The 20,680-nt window shown below is 44.9% G+C and overlaps 2 protein-coding genes across 5 annotated transcripts in view; both read right to left on the bottom strand.

The window, feature by feature from the left end:
• Positions 1 to 5,672: 5,672 nt before the first annotated feature.
• DBNDD2 (dysbindin domain containing 2) lies at positions 5,673 to 9,823 on the bottom strand. The gene is given in 6 exon segments (XM_080684405.1): positions 5,673 to 6,336; positions 7,272 to 7,409; positions 7,592 to 7,738; positions 9,433 to 9,444; positions 9,447 to 9,514; positions 9,516 to 9,823. Coding segments are annotated over 6 exon segments (762 nt in total). The 5' UTR covers positions 9,710 to 9,823; the 3' UTR covers positions 5,673 to 6,133.
• Positions 5,673 to 20,680, bottom strand: part of SYS1 (SYS1 golgi trafficking protein) — a 32,095-nt gene continuing 17,087 nt past the window's right edge. The window contains exons 4-8 of one of the 4 annotated variants that reach the window (XR_013961427.1): positions 19,910 to 20,016; positions 18,513 to 18,771; positions 7,592 to 7,738; positions 7,272 to 7,409; positions 5,673 to 6,336 (exon numbers count right to left, since the gene is read on the bottom strand). Coding sequence is in view for 1 of the 4 variants with exons in the window: in XM_080684408.1 (XP_080540534.1) it covers positions 7,732 to 7,738 (7 nt within the window). In the remaining 3 variants the exon portion in view is untranslated. Of the gene's footprint in view, positions 6,337 to 7,271; positions 7,410 to 7,591; positions 7,739 to 18,512; positions 18,772 to 19,909; positions 20,017 to 20,680 lie in introns of those variants that run through there. The other 3 variants (XR_013961428.1, XR_013961429.1, XM_080684408.1) reach the window with 3 other exon arrangements.

Here is a 20,680-nt window from a genome sequence, read left to right as displayed (position 1 = left end):
GCCTGCGGACTGAAGGGTCCCGGGTTCGATTCCGGTCAAGGGCATGTACCTTGGTTGCGGGCACATCCCCAGTGGGAGGTGTGCAGGAGGCAGCTGATCGATGTTTCTCTCTCATCGATGTTTCTAGCTCTCTATCCCTCTCTCTTCCTCTCTGTAAAATATCAATAAAATATATATATAAAAAAAAGAGAGGGCAGTGAAATGGCATGACCACAGTCAACATACCACTGGCTGCTGATCCTGGCAGAGTAAAGTCAGGTCTCCAACTCCTCTCTCTTGCTGTCCCTGCCTCTTTATAGAGAATCTCTCCCAAGTGAAAGACTAATGTGCATTCAGCTGAAATGAATCTTGTAGCAAAAATTTCAGAATTCTTTGCAACCTTTTTATTAAAATTCAAGTAAATCAGGATCACTGGGTTTATTTTCTTCTGCTTTGGGGTGTATCTCCAATGGTACACAGGAGTTAAGCCAACAGGCTCTGACTGCCGTAACCAAGGGAAATGGGAGGATCTGGGAGTCATTTTGTTTTCAAGATGTTTCCAGGAGGAGCATGTTGGGCGGACATTCTCTGGCCCAGGAAGCTTGGTACCAACTTCCTTTGCTTGTCCTGAGTACCAGAAAAAGCTCGACTGCTTGTTGCATCAAAAGATAAGGTTTTGAATCTGATTCTAAGTCACAAATGTTATACAGTGTTTATTAAAAATATGGCAATTTGTACTAGAAAATTGTAGGCAAAACATCTTTGCTCTTGTTGGAACTTCAAATATAGCAACTAGTATTTTTTTTAATTTCACCGTTTGTTTTTTATTCAATTTATTAGGGTGATGCTGGTTAACAAAATTATATAGGTTTCAGGTGCACAATTCCACAAAGTATCTGTACACTGTATTGTGTGTTCATCATCCCAAGTCTTTATGTTTAATTTTATAAGGAACTGCCAGACCTTTCTCCAAAATGTACCATTTTATACTTGTACCAACAATGTATGAGTTTCTGGTCAACATTTGTTCTTAATTTTTTTTCTTTCCATTTTAGCCATGTGGGAATGTGTGTAGTGGTATTTCATTATGGTTTTAATTTGCATTTCCCTGGTACCTAATGATGTTGAGCATCTTCTGATGTGTTTATTGGCCATTCATGTATTTCCTTTAGTGCAAGTATATTAAAATGTTTTTGCACCCTCCCCTCTTGTTTACTGGCTGGTTTGCCTTTTTATTATGGACTTGTAGGGGTTCCAGTGTTAATTCCTGCTTTAGGTTTTCCAGCTGCCCTAATGGGGAACACATTCACGAAGAATTTTGCATATGGTCTCTTAGTAAAATTCACAACCATTACTTCAATGAAGTGCCAAATTTGGTGTCAGGCAGGTCTGCCAAGATATACCCCAACCAACCAGAGAGGACGGGTCAAAAAGGTGTCATTATCTCATTATGATGTCACTCTACTCCCATCCAGTATTCCTGTCCCACTAGACATAGACTAGAAGGCCATGAGTTTAGATGTCAGACAAATATGGATTCAAATCTCTCACCAGCCTTTAATCCATATGAGCATGAGCAATCTGAGTGTCACTGTTCCTCCTCTATAAAATAGAAAAATCTACTTTCAGGGTTGTTGTAAGGATTAAAAGTATGTACATGTATGATCTGGAATGTAGTAATTGCTTAATGACATGTACTCAAACAACTCTTTGAGGTAGGTGCTATATCTAGTATATCCAGTTCAGAGATGAGAAAACTGAGAAAATTGTTTTAAGGTCACAGTGAGAGATGGAGCCAGGACTAGAGGCTACACTATCAATCTCAAAATTAAATTTTTTTTAAAGTGGCTGCCATCACTATGATTATGATTTTGTTTTCTATGCTTTCTTTCCTTTTGAAATTGCTTGTCCCCATCATTCAAGACCCAGCTACCTCCAGAGAAGCTTTGCCTTCGCCCTCTCTAGTGTGCTACAGTCCTCTGTGCACTTCTGCTATAGCCCACATTACATTTCTATTATCCTTGGCCATGTCTGCTCCTGGAAGAACTCTTGGTTGCCTTGGTATTTCTGTTGCCTAAGCAAGGAGGCTAGCTAGTTACAGTAGGTGCTCAGCAATGTTGAACGAACACACAAGACAACATCACAGCACAGTTCCATGTTGCCTCACCCTGCCGTGCTGTTCACAGTATCAAGTTCCGTGCACTCCTGGGGACTGCTACAGTGAGCCTTCCAGGGAATCTTCCCCTGCATTGTGGTCTCTCCTATTTGCTCCACACACACAGGACTCTATAGAATGAGTTTGTCTTCTTTCCTCCTTTCCAGTCTATGATTAGTTTATACAGAAGAAGCCACACTGTGGCTGAGAGACTAAAGGCTGGGCTGTTTGCTTCGGAATTGGCTCCAAATCATCCTCCCATCTCCAAGGGCACTGTGTGGCCTGAAGCCAGCTGGAGATGCTGGCTCGGAAGGCCAGCCAAGCCCCTGTGGTTTGGCAGAAGAGGTCATTGTCCAACCAGGAAGTGGTCCTGGGGTCTCAGCTGACCCTAGACTTTTCCAGGCAGGGCTGAGATTCATAACAGCTGAATGAAGGCTCCCCATCGGTTCACAAACAATTCTACCTCTCCAGAGGGCTGTATATAGACCCCTCTCCCCAGGCAGACTCCCTGTTCAAGCCCCACAGATCCTAGCATCACATGCCTGGGGTACTAAGAGGTTTGTTGACATACTGACAGCAACCAAGCTAGTCTAGCTTCTCATCACTCACCTTGGAGGGAAGTGGAGTGATCCCAGGAGCTAAGAACCCCTGCATAGCAAAGCTGCAGAGCTTACGGGCTGCAGCCCAGGAGAATGAGCAGCCACAGTCAGACAGGAGGTTGAGCCTTGCTGCTCCAAAGGAAGAGAGAAGGCACAAGAGGACAGACAGAGACCATGTGTACAGCATAATTATAAGCAACCAAAAAGAACTACACAATTTAACATGATACTGGGCCCTAACCCAACTTAGTGGATGATCTCAATTTGGACACGGAGGCTTTTAGACAAAAGAAACACAAAACTCCCACAAGTTTCTCCCTAGCGCTAGGAAAAGACTTAAGAACTGACGCTTACAATGGTCTCCTGCAGGGGTGAAAGCAGGATGGAACTATGGGAAGACTGAAGCCCTGTCACTCAGCCTAGGTGACACAAAGAGCTTTGGGATTTAGGCTAAAGGTCACTGATCCATGGTTAGTGTTTGATGTATGAAGAAAGGGTGGCATGATTTGCTTTTTCTAATGTGAGAAAAGACTTCATGTTTCTTAAGGCTGGATCCTATAACCCCTTCTTTCATTCCCACACTCTCTCTGGGCAAGCTCGTTGGCATCCATGGGTTCACTTACCACCTATGCATTGATAACTCCTGTATTTATCTTTCCAGCCCAATGCTCTCATCCAAATCCTACACTCATGGGTCCAACTCTCTATTTAACATGACCCCTTTGATGTCTCAAAAGTACCTCAAACTCATCAGGTCCAAAACCAAATTTATGACCTTCTTCCCACACCTGGTTCTTTCCTAAACTCAGCATCTGGGTGAAGCACCCTGTTGTACAAGACAGAAACAATAGTGGCACCCTGGGCCCTTCCTCTCTCACACCCCACCTATCAAATCTTCTGGAATTTGCCTCCTAAACCTCTCTTCATTCCTTCTGCTTTTCTATCCCCCACCACCCTCACCCTAGTCCATTACCTCTTATCTAGTTGCCTGCAATCATCTTCTAGTTTCCAGACACCCACTTGGTCCTCTCCAATCAGTACTCCATAAGGAGCCCCTCTAGCCATTCTGCCCCTAGTTTACTCCTACTCATCTTTCAGATCTCAGCTCAAATGCCACTTCCTCAAAGGAAACACCTAGTGGCCTCTCCGAATAGGCTATTAACTCCTTTCTAGCACCAGAGTTGCAATTTTACATTTGGCCTCCTCGAAACTCTAACCTCTGTAACAGCATGACTGTATCCTGTTGCCACTACATTCCTAAGGCCATGCTCAATGTCTTGCACATGTTCCACGCTGACATCTAATATTTACTGAATAAGTGTCATTTGTTTATACCCAGTTAAGCTTATCATCACCACAATCTTCTGGGCCACAGTTATGTCACACATGCATTATTGTGTTGTTTTATGTCTCTCTTGACCCTGTTCTCTTCCAATATATTTTCTTTTTTTTTTTTTAAATATATTTTATTGATTTTTTACAGAGAGGAAGGGAGAGGGATAGAGAGTTAGAAACATCAATGAGAGAGAAACATCGATCAGCTGCCTCCTGCACACTCCCTACTGGGGATGTGCCCGCAACCAAGGTACATGCCCTTGACTGGAATCAAACCTGGGACCCTTCAGTCCGCAGGCCGACGCTCTATCCACTGAGCCAAACCGGGGTCAGGGCTCCTCCAATATATTTTCTACACTGCAGCTAGAATTATCCTTTTAACAAGCAAATTTTACCACTTGTAACATTTCATTACTCCCAATAGAGTTCAAATTCATTAACGTGGCCTCTAACATGTAAACTGCTAGTTACCTATCCCTGTCTTCTTGTTCCTTAGTAATATAACCCTGATTTTATCAAGATAGCAGTGTGCCCTACGAAAGAACTATCCCAGCCTTCCCAGTAGCCAACGAGCTTCTGAGAGGTTTGAGAGGTAGAAAAGCAATCAGATGCATTGGTAATTTAGTGACTTGAAAGGGTAATTGTCCTTCCAAAGGTCAGAATTTCCTTTCTTCTAGATAGTGCCATGTCCCTATGTCTATAAAATGTCCATACATAAAGCATTTCTCATGTTAGCAAGTGCTGGCCAATGAGATGAAAGTGAATAGAACTTCCAAAAACGCTTCTTGACGTGGGACTAGACTGCTGGGTGTGCTTTGCCCCTCTTCAATTTCTTCTCTTGCTTTCTGCCAGTTTCAAGGATATGATGGTGGGGCTTCAACAGTCATCTTAGACATGAAATATCAATGAGAATTCGAGCCACATGCCTGGGATGGCTGAGCAAAAGAGCCAAACAGGTCCCTGGTGCCCACTAAGGAGCGGCCAGATACCCCTGTAGTTTGGACTTAAGATGAGGACATAAATCTGTACCTTAAGCTACTGATATTTTCCTAGCAGTCAAAGTGAAACTGGGTACAGGCTTCTAAGCATTTTATGACTTGATCATTGTCATCTTACCTCTCCCTTCACCTCCTCCTCAAGTTCAACAGTTCAGCCAAGCTGAATTTTTTCAGTTCCTCACAGCTATTTCCCTCCATTTAAAGTCTTCCCAAGCTGCTCTTTTTGCCTGGAATACAGCCCCCAACTATCTAACTCCTACTCACCCTTTGGATATCGGCTTCAAAATCAGCTCTTCAGCAACCATACAAGCCAGGTTAAGATGCCCGTTTTCTGATACCCGAGTACTTCCTTGTCATGCTACTTATTGCACTGGGAACTCTGGTATTTACTTTATCTCCTCCTCCAGAAAGAGGAAACCCCATGGAGGCAGGGATACTGCCTGTCCTATTCAAAACTGTATCCCAAATGCCCAGCACAGGTGTGCAAAAAATATTTCTAAAATAAATGAAACAAATGAGTGAGGGGGATATGGTGTTGGTTAAGAGCTAAACAAATACAGTGGGTTTGACAACTTTACAATGTGAAAAATGAAGTGGAATGGTTGGTATATTATCATTTGTTTATTATTTATACCATGCCCTATTCCAAAAAAAGGACATAAGGAAGCAGGATGGCTGGAGTGCCACCTCACTTGAGTGCTAAAGAGTTCATGTCCATTTAGAGACACTGGTGTAGGAGACTCTGTTAGAAGACTGCCAGGGTAGTGTGGGGGAGAAGGAGTGCTAAGAAAAGCAATGGCATCTTGTCCTACCTCATCTCCATCTCGTTGCTTGCAAGCTCTACCTCAGGAGTAAGCCAAGCACTAGTGGGAACGTTGCAGCAGGAAAAGGTTAGCAGTAAAACAACAGAGAGTTAACTCCCAAGGAGAGACACCATCCCACCTTTCTTTCCTCCCTCTGGTGCCTACTACAGGTAGAGTCTGGTCTTCCTGGAAGAGCTCTGGCTGGGCCTAGGGTCTCAGGTGGAGAATAGCCAGCTCAGTCAGTCCACAGGTCGGGCCCCACTGCTAGCTGGAGGCTCCAGGCTCTGCCCCTCCCTCATCCCCATCCTCCTCATCAGACTGGGCCAAGGGAGTGTCTGCTCCGCCAACACTGGGATTTGGGCTGTGCAGGTTGGTGGAGGAGTCAGAAGACGAGGAGGAAGTGCGGGATGTGGTCCTGTCTGGCGTGTGCATCGGCAGGCGCAGCTCCTCTGGATGGTCGTCCACTCCTGCCCAGAGACAAGAGCTGGTCAGGACCACAAACAGGGCTTCGAGGACTCTCAGGGATGACCTGGTCAGGAGAGACTGAAGCTGGGACAGGGACTTGTCCAAAGTCACTTAGCCAGTCCAGTGAAGAGCCAGGTCTCCTGACTCCCATCCCCTTGTACTTCTGGGATCACATCTGGGCTCTAGAGTGAAGTCAATCAATTCAAGATTTCAAGTTCTGCCTATGTCACTTATTTGCTTAGTGGCTTTGGGAAAGTCACTTTTCCTCTCAAGGACTCTGCTCCTTCTCTGTAAAAAAAGGGATTCCTCCATTCCAGAAGAGTTTTGAGGATGAAATATAATAATGCTTATAAAATGTCTGGCACATAGTAATAGGCTAGCAATTAATAGCGGCAATTAATAAGTTAAGTATGTGGGCTTTGGAGTCAGAAAGCCATGGTCTGGACCTAGCTTTTTTACTTTCTGACTATGTGACAACTTCTCTGAGTCTAATATCCTTCTTTATAAAATGGAGATAATACTACCTGCCCTAATAAGACATTTGTGAGGATTGAGATAATATATGTAAAGCATTTTAACACAGTATTAGAAACTTAATGAAGTGCTCAATAAATACTATATTATTAGGATGACCTAAAACTGCTTAAGTTCTCTAAAAAATCCCATTTTTACATAATTTTAATTATATTAATTTTACAAATGTAAAATTAACAAGGCTAAGTGGGGGTTGGGCATTCCTAGAGTTTTGGATTGGGGATCTGTAACACAGTTGCCCTTCCGGTCAACTTCCCTAAAATCAGAACAGACAGCTGTTTCACTGGTGGAAACGCCCCTTCCAGCCCCTGCGGGTATACTTCCCCAGTCTTGTCCCCACACTTCAGAGCCCCAACATCCGGCTCTGGCTAACTGGTGCCCAAGTCTCAGCACAGTAGCATACCCGATGTCTGAGGGGTTGATGGAGGATCTTCACAAGGCAAGAACACGTCTGCTCCGTCCTGGTCCCCAAGGTCAATAAGTTCCACTTGCTCCAGTGTGTCCACATTCACTTCCATGGATGAAATACTACCTATGGGGGCTGCAGATCAAGAAGGGGACAAGTCAGGAGGACCCAGGCTAGAGCCAAGAGGATGGTCAGAGATATCTGTCAGGTCCAGAGACAGAAGTTCAGAGGAACAAGAAAATAAGAGGGGAGGGGCCCCCAGGATTCTGGATCTATAAGACTTGCTCCCTATTCCAGTCCTTCTCCCCAGGACTTACGTCTCTGTGCCTCTAGATGTAGGTGGGACAGAGGGAAGACAAACTCTGTCTCCGGCTGTAAAATGTCCTCAAAGAATTTCTGCCGCTCCCGCAAACGGAGCTGCTGACGCTCCAGGGATGCCCGAGGATTTGGGTCCATGTCAGCTCCTGGAGGTAGAAGACGAAGCTATGAAATTGAGAGATAATGCAGTGGGGGCTTGAGTATGGGGAGTCCCACTGCAGTCAGCATCCCAACAGAGGGGCCTCTGGTTCCAGCCTGGACACCGCTGGATGTGGCTTCCTCCTTCCCTTTCCCTAAAGCAAAGTCCATTACCACAAACGTCAAGCCTCATACAAAGGCGGGGCTGACCTAGCTCCACAAAGGGGATGCCAGTTCCAGGCACGGCCAGAGAGGCTCCTCTGTGTTCAGGAGATGGACAGGGCCAATGGCCAAGTCTCCGAATCATGCCATCCCCAAATAGGGGAGGCATTTTATCCACTCATGCCTCCATCTGCCTGTCCTCTGAGCCCAGGGAAGAGGATAGGACAGAGATCTCAGGGTGGAAGGTCCTCTTCCTCTAGTGGTGTGGTTCCTGCCCATTCTTCAAAACCCAGACAAAAGTTAAAGTACCCCTTCCCCGCCTCTCTCTCGCTCTACACTCACATACCCCATCACTTGCACCTCCATTCCCTCCCTACCCTGCTCTGAAGTCAAAGACCTGACTTCCAGACTTGGCTCTTTGCCTAAGGACATCATCTTTCTAGCCTCAGCCCCCGCTTGGAAAATGGTATAATCATCCTACCAGCCTCCAACACAAGACACTGCTGTGAGGGTGCTCTGTGAAATGTAAAGCTCGTCTCTGCACTCCCACAGCTCTTATTTGCACTGATGTCTCCACCGACACATCTCACTGTTATCTTCCCACTAGTCAGTGAGCAGCAATTGGAAGGGCAGGTCCTGGGTCCAATTCAGACCAAGCCCCCAGTGCTGAGAGCTTTCCGGAACACCAGAGCTCTGGGCCAGCCCAGGCCCTATACATTCACTCGCATTCGCTCAATCTCCTTCCAGGCATTCGGCTCAGAGCCCATCGCCAGAGGCAAGGGAGTAGTATCTAACCTGGGGACCAGATCACCCCCCCCCCCCCCCCCCGCAGACAACCTTCCCCGCCTCATCTGTATTCAAGCATCTCCAAGATCCTCGTCAGCTCAACAAGCGCTGGGATGGCCGAGAGGGACCCAAACCCAGTGGACCAGGCAGGGCCCAGGAAGTGTGGGGAGACCTTGTGGCCGTGGGCTGGGCTGGCCGTGGAGGAGGAAGGCGCTGACGCTGATTCCTGAGAAAGGCTTAGATCTGCAGCCCAGGTCACAACGCTAAAAATACCCGGGCCCCTGAGGCTGACAGCTTTAGCAGCGGTTGGGGGAGGGCAAGTAAGAGAGTAGGAAGTGACAGGGATCAGGGGCTCCGAGCGCCCCCTCTTTTCACCCTCCCCCAACCCCATCAATCTCAAGAGACTGAAGGAGCTGCCCGCCCGGGGACCCCCGCAGAGCCGAGTGCTGGAGATAAGGGAGTTGTTTACCCCCCTAAAGGTGCTGGGAGAGGGGTGAAGAGATTTGGGAGAAGGAGGCTGCCAGGGGCCCGGCTGGGGACCAGCGAAAAGGAGAGCGCCCTCCTGGCCCCACCCGCACTTGTAGTCAGAGAGAGCAAAAGAATTCCCTAAAAAGGGACGTGCCTGGTCTGCCGGGGAAGGGAGGGGAGGTGACGGTGGCCCCCCTCCCAGGGCCGGGCCGCCCGGGCTCACGTCCTCCCACCACACACACCGGCCCTCCCGCAGCACCTGCGCCCGCCGCCGCGCAGCCCCTACCTGCCGCGCCAGCGCCCCGGCTGACTCAGTCTGTCCGCTCGGGCGAGACGGCAGCGGGGGCGTGGGAGCGAGCCGCGCCGGCCGGGGTGGGGCTGCGCCGCCGTTCTCCCCCGGGACGCACGGGCCCTGGGAGCCGGGAACGAGGAAGAGGCGGGAGGCGGAAGTGGGGGAGGGGCGGCGGGCACACGCTCTTGCCTCTCGCCCAGCGGTCGCGGGGAGCCCCTTCGGGCGCGAAAGCTGGTACTTCCAGGTCGGGCGAAAAGTTCCCGACCCGCATCCTTCCTCCACGCGCCCAGCCTGCCTCCTCCGCGCTCCGCCTGCCGCCGCCCGCGCGCTGGGCTCCGCACGCTCCGCTCCACTAGCCGCGCCCCGCTGCCAGCGCAGACCCGCCGCGGGAACACGCGCGGGAGCACGCGCGGACTCCGGGACTCCCGGCGCACGCACACTTGCTGCTTTCGGACTCCCGAAGCCTCGAAGCAACCAGCACGAACCCGCACCCCGGCACCCTCGGCCAAACTCGCACGCTGATGCGCGCACATCTCAAGAGGGCGCAAGCGGGGAAAGGGAGGCTGAGGACGGGCCGGAGGGGAAGGGCATCGACCCAGTGCACCCAGGCAGATGCAGTGGGGCGGAGGACCCCCTGACCCTAGGACTCACCAAGGCAGCCCGGTTCCAGGGTCCGGGACTGGGCAGAACCAACGCCCAGCCTTCCAGCGCTCTGGGCGGGGTGGGCGCCGGGACGGGGCGGGTCAGGACTAGAGGGGTGGGCCTCCGCGCCGCACCCCCAGAGGCCGGCGGCAAGCCAACGCTTGCAGGGTGCTAAGAGGGGCGCTGCACGCCCGGGCTGGCGGGGGTGGAGGGGAGAGGCGCAAATTGCGGGCCGAGAGGGGAAAAGCTTGCTCCCTCGCAGCGCCTCCTGTTCCAGACCAGTGCCAGTGTCCTTGCAGTTCCCGGACAGAGAGACTGTGCCCATTCTCTTCCTCCTCCCTTCCACCCATCCTCTGGTGCTCCTAGCTCCAGAAGCCCCCTCCTCCCCTGGGGAGCGGGGCGGGCAGGTGTCTGTTGGAGATGCTTCTGCGGCGGGGTCACTTGATCATTCAACGAACATCCTTGAGCAAGCCAAGAACTAGGACTCGTCCTTGTCGCCTCTCTGTCCTTTGCTGCCCTCATTAAAATACATGTTCATTTCCTGTCGATTCTCTTTCCCAAATATCTTTCCCATCCACCATTCCTCTCAGTTTCCACCATCATCTCTCCCTTGGCTTCTACACCAGCTTTCTGGCTGGTTTTTCTTCCTCTGACCCTGTTACACTCCATTCCCCACACAGCAGTCAATCATCATTTCAACAGGTAAGTCTGACTTGCTACCCTTTGCTTAAGTCCCTCTGTTGTCAGGATAATATCTAGGCCTGATATCCGAGCTGAGTTTTGAATAAATTAGTTCAACAAGCAGAGATGAGGGGAAAAAGAATGGATGTGAAAATTCATGAGACATTCATGTTTCCATGTCAGGGGACCAGCACTCTGTACAAATACTTAAAGCACTGCTTCTTCTATTGTTATCAGAATCTCAAAACAAGTCTGTGAGAGAAATACAGCAAGCAGATTTCCCACTATTTTGCAAGCAAGGAAACTAGTTTGTGGGAAGAAACAAGTGCAGTGGTTAAGAGCACAGGCATGGTAGTCAGACCCTCTTGGGTTGTAAACCTGGCTCTGTGTCAAGCCAGCTGTGTAAACAGTTAACTTCTCTGATCCTGGATTTCCTTGCCTATTAGATAAGAATGATTAATCTCTACCTTATGAGATAATTCATATAAAATACTTAGTACAGGACTTGGGTACTTTGGAGGTGCTCAGTAAACATTAGTTGTTTTGCTTGCAATGGGTTCTAAGAGAGGGAAGAAACTGCTTTCATGAATTTCTGGAATTAGAGAAGTATGCCTTAATAGTTAACACTTCCACAGAGCTTGTTATGCACCCATCACTATTATAAGTACTTTGTATATATTAACTCCTTTAATCCTCCTAACAATCTTGCGAGGTAAGTATTATTATTATTTCCATTTTACAGATACAGATACAGAAATTAGGATGCAGAGAAGTGAAGGGACTTGTCCGAGGCCATACAGCTAGTAAGTGATGGAGCTGGAATTTGAACCCAGATAGGCTACCTCCAGAGACTGTGCTTATAAGCACTACTCCCAGCCTGTTCCTCTTTAACCCTGTTGCAGTTTTCATCTTCCAGGGAATGTTTGGTCAGTTGATTCTTACTCCTCATTAATGGATGGAGTAGATACGTGGTCCCATTTCCTAGCACAGAGGAATAAGGCCACGTCAGGAGTACAGTGGATGAAAACTCAGCTCACCAAGTCATCTTACCCCTTTTCAGGCTCATCCCTAGGAACAGGACTCCATGGATTATTTTGAGCTGTCCCCAAGATAGTGACAGATCAGGAACTTCTGTCCCTTCTTTTTGCCAGGTACTTGCCAGATGAAAGGGTTGAGGGGGAAGAAAACATCCACGCTAGAAATAATTCAGGTGGCTATGCTGGAAAAGTGTCAGCCAAGAGAAAGACCCAGGCAATGGACCTAGGAGTGGATGGCAAAGGAAGTTGAAAGGAGCAGTGAAAAAGCAGATGGCTTAGATTACTGTCTTCCATTTAGGATGCAGAAAGCTGGGAAGAACATCATTACCACACTAATAGTTTTTTTTTAAATTGTTAGGTAATCTATAAAATTATAACTTTTATTGAATCCATCAGAGAGCTGAGGTTGCAGAGCAACCAATTAACCTGAATTCCAAAGAAGGACAGGAGCCTCCAAGAAGAAATGGGATGCAGGCACTGGCATACTTATGAAGCAGGAGGAAGACAAGGTCTCCACACAAGCAGGTAAGGAGAGTTCAGCTACAGTTTTTATTGAATTACTAAAGGCCCAGTGTGGCTAGGGTGAGAGGGGGAGTCCGCAGATGCTAAAAGTAATCATGGAAACAATAAAACCCAAACATAGTTCAACTCTTGACAAAATTGACTCAGTCCTTAACACTAATGGCTTAAAAAGAGATGACATTTTATAGGTATAAACAATTTGTCCTCAGTCTCTACTGTTCTATACATTATGTCCAGAAATCAATAAAAATTACAACACATATACAAAAAGCAACTTTACAAAACAAACAAAAAACAAAAAGCCCTATTGTCAAGAGACAAAGTAATCAACAGAACCAGACTGAAGACCCAGATAACTCTCTGGAGTTATCTGACAGAGAATTTAAAACAATTATAACAATATGTGAAAGACTCTGTTGGAAAATGTGGACAACATGCATAAACAGAAGGGGAATTTTAGCAGAGAGATGGAGACTATAAAAAAAAGAGTCATATGGAAAATTCTAGAAAATTTAAAAACATGTAACAAAGATGAAGAATGCCTTTGGCAAGGGCATCAGTAAACTTAACACACCTGATAAAGAATCACTGAACCTGAAGATAGGTCAACAGACCACCCAACTGAAATAGAAAGAGAAAAAAGAGTAACGCAAAACAAACAAACAAACAAAAAAACAGAACAGAACATCCAAGAGCTAATGTGTAATTTGAATCCCAGAAGAGATACAGATACACACACACACACACACACACACACACACACACACACACACACACACTATGACCTATCTACATATTCAAACTGTTGAAAACCAAAGATAAAATCATGAAGGCATCTAGAGGAAAAAGACACACTACCTACAGAGGACCAAAGGTAAGAATTAAAGCAGACTTCTCATCAGAGAAGTTATATGTTAGAAGTTATAGGACCATAAGACAATAGAATGATATCTTTAAAATGCTGAAAGAAAAAACTGTCAACCCAGAATCCTATATCCAGCAAAAATATGTTTCAAACTTGGGTACACAAACACTTTTTTCAGATGAACAAAAATAAAATTCACTACCAGCAGGTCAGCACTATAAGAAACAGTAAACGAAGTTCTGGAGGCAGAAAGAATATGATACCAAAGAGAAACCTGGATCTACATATTGAAATGAAGATCTCTGGAAATGAATGGAATAATGGTAAATATAAAACATTTTTCTGTTTTTAATCACCTTAAAAGTAATAGACTGTGTAAAGCAAAAGAGTATTGCCCTAACCGGTTTGGCTCAGTGGATGGAGCGTCGGCCTGCGGACTCAAGGGTCCCAGGTTCGATTCTGGTCAAGGGCATGTACCTTGGTTGCAGGCACATACCCAGTGGGGAGTGTGCAGGAGGCAGCTGATGGATGTTTCTCTCTCATCGATGTTTCTGACTCTCTATCCCTCTCCCTTCTTCTCTGTAAAAAATCAATAAAATATATTTAAAAAAAAAAAAGAGTATCAAGTCACTGTGGGTTCAGAGATATAAAAAGGAAAATGTATGACAATGACAATAGTAAAAAATGATCGGATGAAGAATTAGAAATATACTGTTAAAGAGTCCTTATGCTACCATATATAAGAAGTGGTATAATATTATTTGAAGATTGAATTCATTAATTAAAGATATTTAGTGTAATCAAGGGCAACCACTTAAAAAAAACCTTTAAGGGGTATAATCAACAAGCCACTAGTAGAGATAAAATGGAATCATAAAAATATTGGAATGCATCCTACCTGGACCTCTTTGTGTTCAATCTGACTGGTTGAATATGTCAAGACTTCTCTTTCACCTGGACCCTTACTCAGGATTGTTAATACAGGTGGCAATTTTGAGAGGTGAGATCAGTCTTTCTAACACAAAGGCAGGCGACTGCTTGCTATAAAAGTGCTGGATCTGGGTTTCTCAGTCACACTATATGTGAACTGTGCATCTAGGACCACTGTGTCATTGTTGGACTTAGAGTTGAGGGAACCAACACAAAACTATGCTAATGTTCATGTTGTTTGATGTGCTATGAGTAATAAAGTATCTTGCCTGGATACAGTAAGTCTCTCATTGTCTGCTTTTGGTACCCATGAGGTTAAGGCTTTTTTCCATGACAAAACATAATCAATCCAAAGTAAGGAAGAAAAACAGGAAAAAGCAAAAGGAAAGCACAGATTAAAAAATATAAAACAAATAGTAAGATGGAAGATTTTAATCCAAATGTAGCAACAACCAATTAAAAGACTGATTACTAGATTGGGGGAATAAAAGCAAGAGGCAATAATATACTGTTTACAATAAAACCAATTTAACTATAAAGAAATATATGAGTTAAAAGTAAATAGATGAAATAAGATATACCATACAAACACTAATTAAAGCAAATTGGAGTGTCATAAAAAGTAGACTTCAAAAGAAGTACATTACTGGGAATGAAGAGGGACATTATATAATGATAAAAGGTTTAATTACTAAGAAGACTTGACAGTCATAAATGTGTATACATCTAAAAACAGAGCTTCAAAAATACATTAATTAAAAACCAATAGATGTAAAATAAAAAAGAAAAATCTATAATATAGTTAAAAAATGAATGCTATAGAAAACCTGGACATTGTCATATAATTTGTTCTGATTGACATTTTATAACACTTTATCCAACAACAGCAAAATAAACATTCTTTTCAACTGCAAACAAAACATTCAAAATACATCATATTCTGGGCCAAAACAACAACAACAAAGCTTAATAAATTTAAAAGAATTTAAATCATACAAAACATGTTTTCTGACTATACAAAAAATTAAAATATAAATAATAACAAAGTTATCTGGAAAACAGCACACTTAGTAATGAAACATAACACTTCAAAATATTCCCTGAGTCAAAGATGAAGTTGAAAGGAAATTAGAATAGTATCTTGAATAAAATTGAAATGCAGCAGCCAGCCACCTAAAGAGCTCCCAATGTTCATTGCCTTCTATTCATTCAGACCTTTGTACAGTTCTCTCCTATCAAGGTTACTCTATGTGACCAGTAAGACACGACAGAAATGATGGTCTGTATCTCTTCCAAAATTAAAATTAAAAATTTAAAAAAAGACCACTGCTTCCATCTTGGGTGTGCTGTCTATGCTTGGATCACTCACTCTCAGGGAAGCAAGCTACTACGTTGTCAACAGCCCCACAAAGAGGCCAACTTGGCAAGGAACTGAAGATTCCAGCCAGCAGCCAGAGGAGAACAGAGGCCTGCCAGCAACCACATGAGTGAGCATGGGAACAGGTTCATTGGCCTCACAGAACCTTGAGATGATGCAGCCCTGGCCAGCAGCTTCACTGCAACCTCGTGAGAAACTGAGGTTGAGCATTCAGCTAGACTCAGCTGCTAGAGCATTCCCAGGGGTCCTGATGCTCCAAACCTTTGAGGTCATAAGTATTTCTTGTTCTAAACTGCTAACTTTGGGGATAATTTGCTGTGTAGCAATAGATAACATAGAGATTTGGGCCCTGGGGTAGAGGGCTGCTTTCACAGCACTCTAAAGCAGCAGTCGCCAAATGGTGGCCCGCGGACCACTGGTGGTCCGTCCGTGCGGTCCGAAAGGTTGGCGACCGCTGCTCTAAAGTATGGGAGTGGCATTAGAACTGGGCAATAGACTTTGAGAAGAGTGTAATAAAAACCTAAAGTGCCTTGAAAAAGCTGTTACTAGAGGCCTCAGTCCTTTGATATGGTTGCAGTCAGGGGATAGAGCAGTGGTCGGCAAACTCATTAGTCAACAGAGCCAAATATCAACAGTACGACGATTGAAATTTCTTTTGAGAGCCAAATTTTTTAAACTTAAACTTCTTCTAACACCACTTCTTCTAAATAGACTCGCCCAGGCTGTGGTATTTTGTGAAAGAGCCACACTCAAAGGGCCAAAGAGCCGCATGTGGCTCGCGAGCTGCAGTTTACCGACCACTGGCATAGAGGAAAGTGAAATAAATACTATTGGAAACTGGGGAAGAATTCTTATGTTGTGGCATAAAGTGTAGCAGCCCTGTTGCAATAAAGTGGAAAACAGAAAATGTACCTAATGAGTTGAGTGATTTAGCTAAGGATATTTCCAAGTAAGGTGCTGAAGATGCCACCCAATCTCTTCTTGCAGCTTAGAGTAAATGCAACTAGAGACAGAGAAATGACAGCAATTCTCAAATGAGAGCAATGTTGCCTCCTGGGGGACATTGGGCGATGTCTGAAGACATTTTTGCTTGTCAAAACTGGAGGATGCTACTGGCTTCTATTTAGTGGAGGCCAAGGATACTTAAATATTCTACAATGCACAAGACAAACACTCTTCCCACATCAAAGAATTATCCCTCTTCCCACATCAAAGAATTATCCTGCCCCAAATGTTAACAGTGCTGAAGTTGAGAAACCTTGAACTAAATGAAAGAAAGGACTGTTAAGTATAAAGGAGCCAGGACTTCATGGCAGAAAATTCTCAACCTCTCCAAATGGCAAATGATGGTAAAATTAAGAAATGGTTTTCTTCCCAAGCTCAAATCCAGGACAATGCAAAAAACAAACAAGAAAACATGGTCCAAAATGAAACTGAGAATGTGACTATAAAACCTTTTGTTTACATTGCAGAAAGATTTAAGGCAATGCTTCAGGGTACTATTCAGTCAGGTAAAAGACCGCTAAGGAAATTATAGGTGTGCCCGGCCACAGTGGCTCAGTTGGTTGGAGCTTCATCCCGTGCACCAAGAGGTTGCAGGTATGATTCCAGGTCAGGGCACATGCCTGGGTTGTGGGTTTGATCCTGTCAGGACTGGTACCGAAGGCAACCAATTGATGTTTCTCTCACATCCATGTTTCTTTTCTTTTTTTATTTTCTCTCTCTCTCTCTCTCTCTCCTCTCTCTCTCTCTCTCTCTCTCTCTCCACAAAACAGAAGGCAACTGATTGATGTTTCTCTCTCTCTCAAATCAATTTTTAAAAAAGGGAATTCTAGCCCATGCTATAACATAGATGAACCTTAAGGACATTATGCTAAGTGAAACAAGCCAGTCACAAAAGGACAAATATTGTACAATTACACTTACATAGGTACATACAACAGTCAAACTCATAGAGATAGAAAGTAGAAGGGTGGTTGCAGTGGCTGGGGAAGGGAAAAATAGAGAGTTGTTTACTGGGTATTGTCAGTTTTGAAGATGAAGAGAGTTCTGGAAATGGATGGTGGTGATGGTTGCACAACAATGTGAATGTACTTAACACGACTTAACCACAACTAAGGGGCGGGAAAAACAGTGGTGCTTTTCCACTCAAGAGCCTTGGAGTTAGTCTACAGGCTTGCCAGCCGTGTGTCACTGGATAAGTCTCTCTCTGCACAAATGGTTTTTCCCATGTCAATGGAAGGACCAAACGATGAATATGGAAAATGGCTTTGGGAACCATTTCTGGGGTACAAAGTCTGGTGATAGAGAACTCCCTGACCCCATGGAGATGAACTCCCTAAGTAGGCAGAGCTGAAGAGAGAAAAGCATGTGAGGGGTAAAAAGTATGGACTAGAACAGAATGGCAGAGGCATCTGGACCAGGCTCTCAGTGCCTAATCCAACAACCTTGACTCAGTGACCGGAGCCCCGTCCAAGGCCCTCTGGACCCTCAGGACAAACTCCCAGCAGCCGGTGGTCAAGTACACTTCTCCAGTTTCAGCCACTGCCACTCTTGGCCCTTGCTTTCTACTCTGACAACATATAACTGTTCATAATCCCTTACCACACCTGTACTTTTAAAAATTCCCTCTTTTGAGAATGCCCTACCCACCTCACACCCCTCTGCCTGGCCAACTTCTCCTCCTCCTTCATTCCTTAGCACCATCTCTACAAAGATTTCCCTGACCACCTCAGGCTGGTCCTCTGTGTTCCAACAACCCACGGGATTACCTTTATCAGAGATAATACTATTTCTTTCACTTTTCCAAATAATACTCATTGGGTACCTATTATCTGCCAGACGTTGGGGGTTTATCAATGAATAGAACAGAAAAAGAGCTCCGCCCTTGAGGATCCCATATTCTAGAGGTACCTCTACCCTGTGCCTGTGAGCTTCTTGAGGGCAGAAGAGGCATGCTCTGCCTCTAATGTTGCTGTCCTTGGTGCCTAACCCACAGTGGGTCTCCAGCCCTTAATACCTGGTGGCTGAATGGCAGGTGTAGATGATTCTGGTGAAGCCCACCAGAGTCCAGTAGAGTCCAGTTGATGCGAGCTGAAGTTGTACTGGCAAGGAGAGGGATGCCTGAGCAGGCAAAGGGGCCAAGGAGTACTGAGTAGACAGGAGGGAGAAGAGAGGCTATCCTCTGTGTCTTCCCTTCCAAGTCACCTCCTGGGTTTCTTCCCTGGGCCACAGCATGTTTAGCCACACACACACTGCTCCCCCTCCCATTCTTCATCCTAATGATAAAGGACATTCACATGTAAGAAGCTGCCTGCAATCTAGGCTTGGTTCATTGTTCCTAAAAGGTGGAGCTAAGCACTCCCTATGCATGCACACCTCTCTGCCCTAGAAGCTGTGAAGTGATTCCCATATTTGGCCAACTCTATGGGTGGTACCTGAGAAGCTGACTATTCTGATGCAGCCAGCCAGGCAGATTATTCAAAGCAGTGGCGTTTAAATTAAAGTCTCCTATGATCTGTCCCAACCCTTCACCACAGCTCCCCCTCTGCCCTCATCTCCTGCCACTGCCACTTTCCACTTCCGTTACCTCCCTCAGGTCTCTTCACAAATCTCATCTTGTTGGTGAATCTTTCCCATTCCACCCTTTTAATACAGCAAACCTTCTACCTTTGCTCTCCTATCCCCTCTGCCCTGTTTAATTTTCTCCACACATTTATTTCCATCTGACAGAATAGTGGTGTGCTGGAACTGACTCATTAGGGGTCACAAAAGCCTATTACATTTTCAGGAACTCTGCTGGCTGGTTGATAAATGTAGCCATTATTAAAAATTAAAGCATGCAAGCTTAATTAATGATATTAAAAGCAAAGGTGAAAATGTTTAAACTCATCACTTCATAGTTTTTTACTGCCTTTTACTATTATCTATGTTCTTGAGAGTCTTTACATCTGTAGAAATATGTAATATATAATAGTATGGTACTCTCCATTTCTGTTCAACTCTCTTTCAGTGACATCACATTGGTAGCTTAAAATCAGCGGTGGAAGGAGTATTTACACCACAGACATAGGTAACATGATAAATTAGGTTTGATTGTTTTGTTGATGTCTAGACCAGAAGTTTGCATGGGTCAAATCCAGCTCATCAACTACTTTTGTAAGTAAAGTTTTATTGCAACACAGCTATGCCCACTCATTTACATATTATCTATGGCTGCTTTCACATTACAATAGCAGAGCTGAGCAGTTGCAACTATATGGCCTTTATAGGAGAAATTTCCCGACCCCTGGTCTAGCCTTAAGAAAGTAATGGAAATGTTGATAATGCAGATTCAATATAAACATGTGTCCTGTCTATAGCTGTTACATGGAAATAGACACACACACACACCCCAAAATGAGAAAATATACTTACAGTATTTGAAAACTATAATCCAATATAGCAAATAAGTTGATCATGTCATTGATGATTGGGTAGAATTCCAACATCATTGTTCTTTCATTTTTTCACTTTTCATACTCCTAGTGTAAATGAAAATATCAACATTCGTGTTGGAACTACACTTGTTCATCCATTACAACCATAGGTTGGTTATGGATAGAAGAGTTAAACATTAAGTCAAGAAAAGTGTACTCTAAGAATCAACTGGCTATATGGAATTTACAATAAAAAGTATTGTCAAATTTCATTATTGTAGATGTCTATCAGTAAAATTTATAACACACACACGCACACACTTTGTTTTAGAGAGCCAATGATTGAATATTTACAGGTACACACGCTGTTTTGTTTGCCCTCTACTGAAATGTCAGTTCCTTAAGGGTAGGAATTTTCTTTTATATAAGTACTTAAGAGCACCTGACATGTAGCCAGGGTACAGTTAACACATGTGACATGAATGAAGAGATGAGCATAGTTGGGAACCCCGGATTTCATGGGTAGACTGTCAGACCTTAGGTTTCCAGCTCCACCTTTATCCAACTGTATGACCTTTAGTAAATTAAATTATTTAACCTCTTTGAACCTTGGCTTTTCATTTAAAAAGGGGATAATTCTCTTACCTCACAGGAAGTTGGTAACAATATATGCCTCTGCCTGTCACCTACCAGGTTTCTCTGCAGGTGAGAGTTTCTTCCTCACCCTCACCCCTGCCACACACACTCCTTGGAGACCCAGCCCTGTTGT

Source organism: Plecotus auritus (assembly GCF_963455305.1).
Source record: "Plecotus auritus genome assembly, chromosome: 8".
NCBI classification, from domain to species: Eukaryota; Metazoa; Chordata; class Mammalia; order Chiroptera; family Vespertilionidae; genus Plecotus; species Plecotus auritus.
Note: the sequence above shows the minus strand (reverse complement) of the source record. Positions and strands in the feature narration are given on the sequence as shown.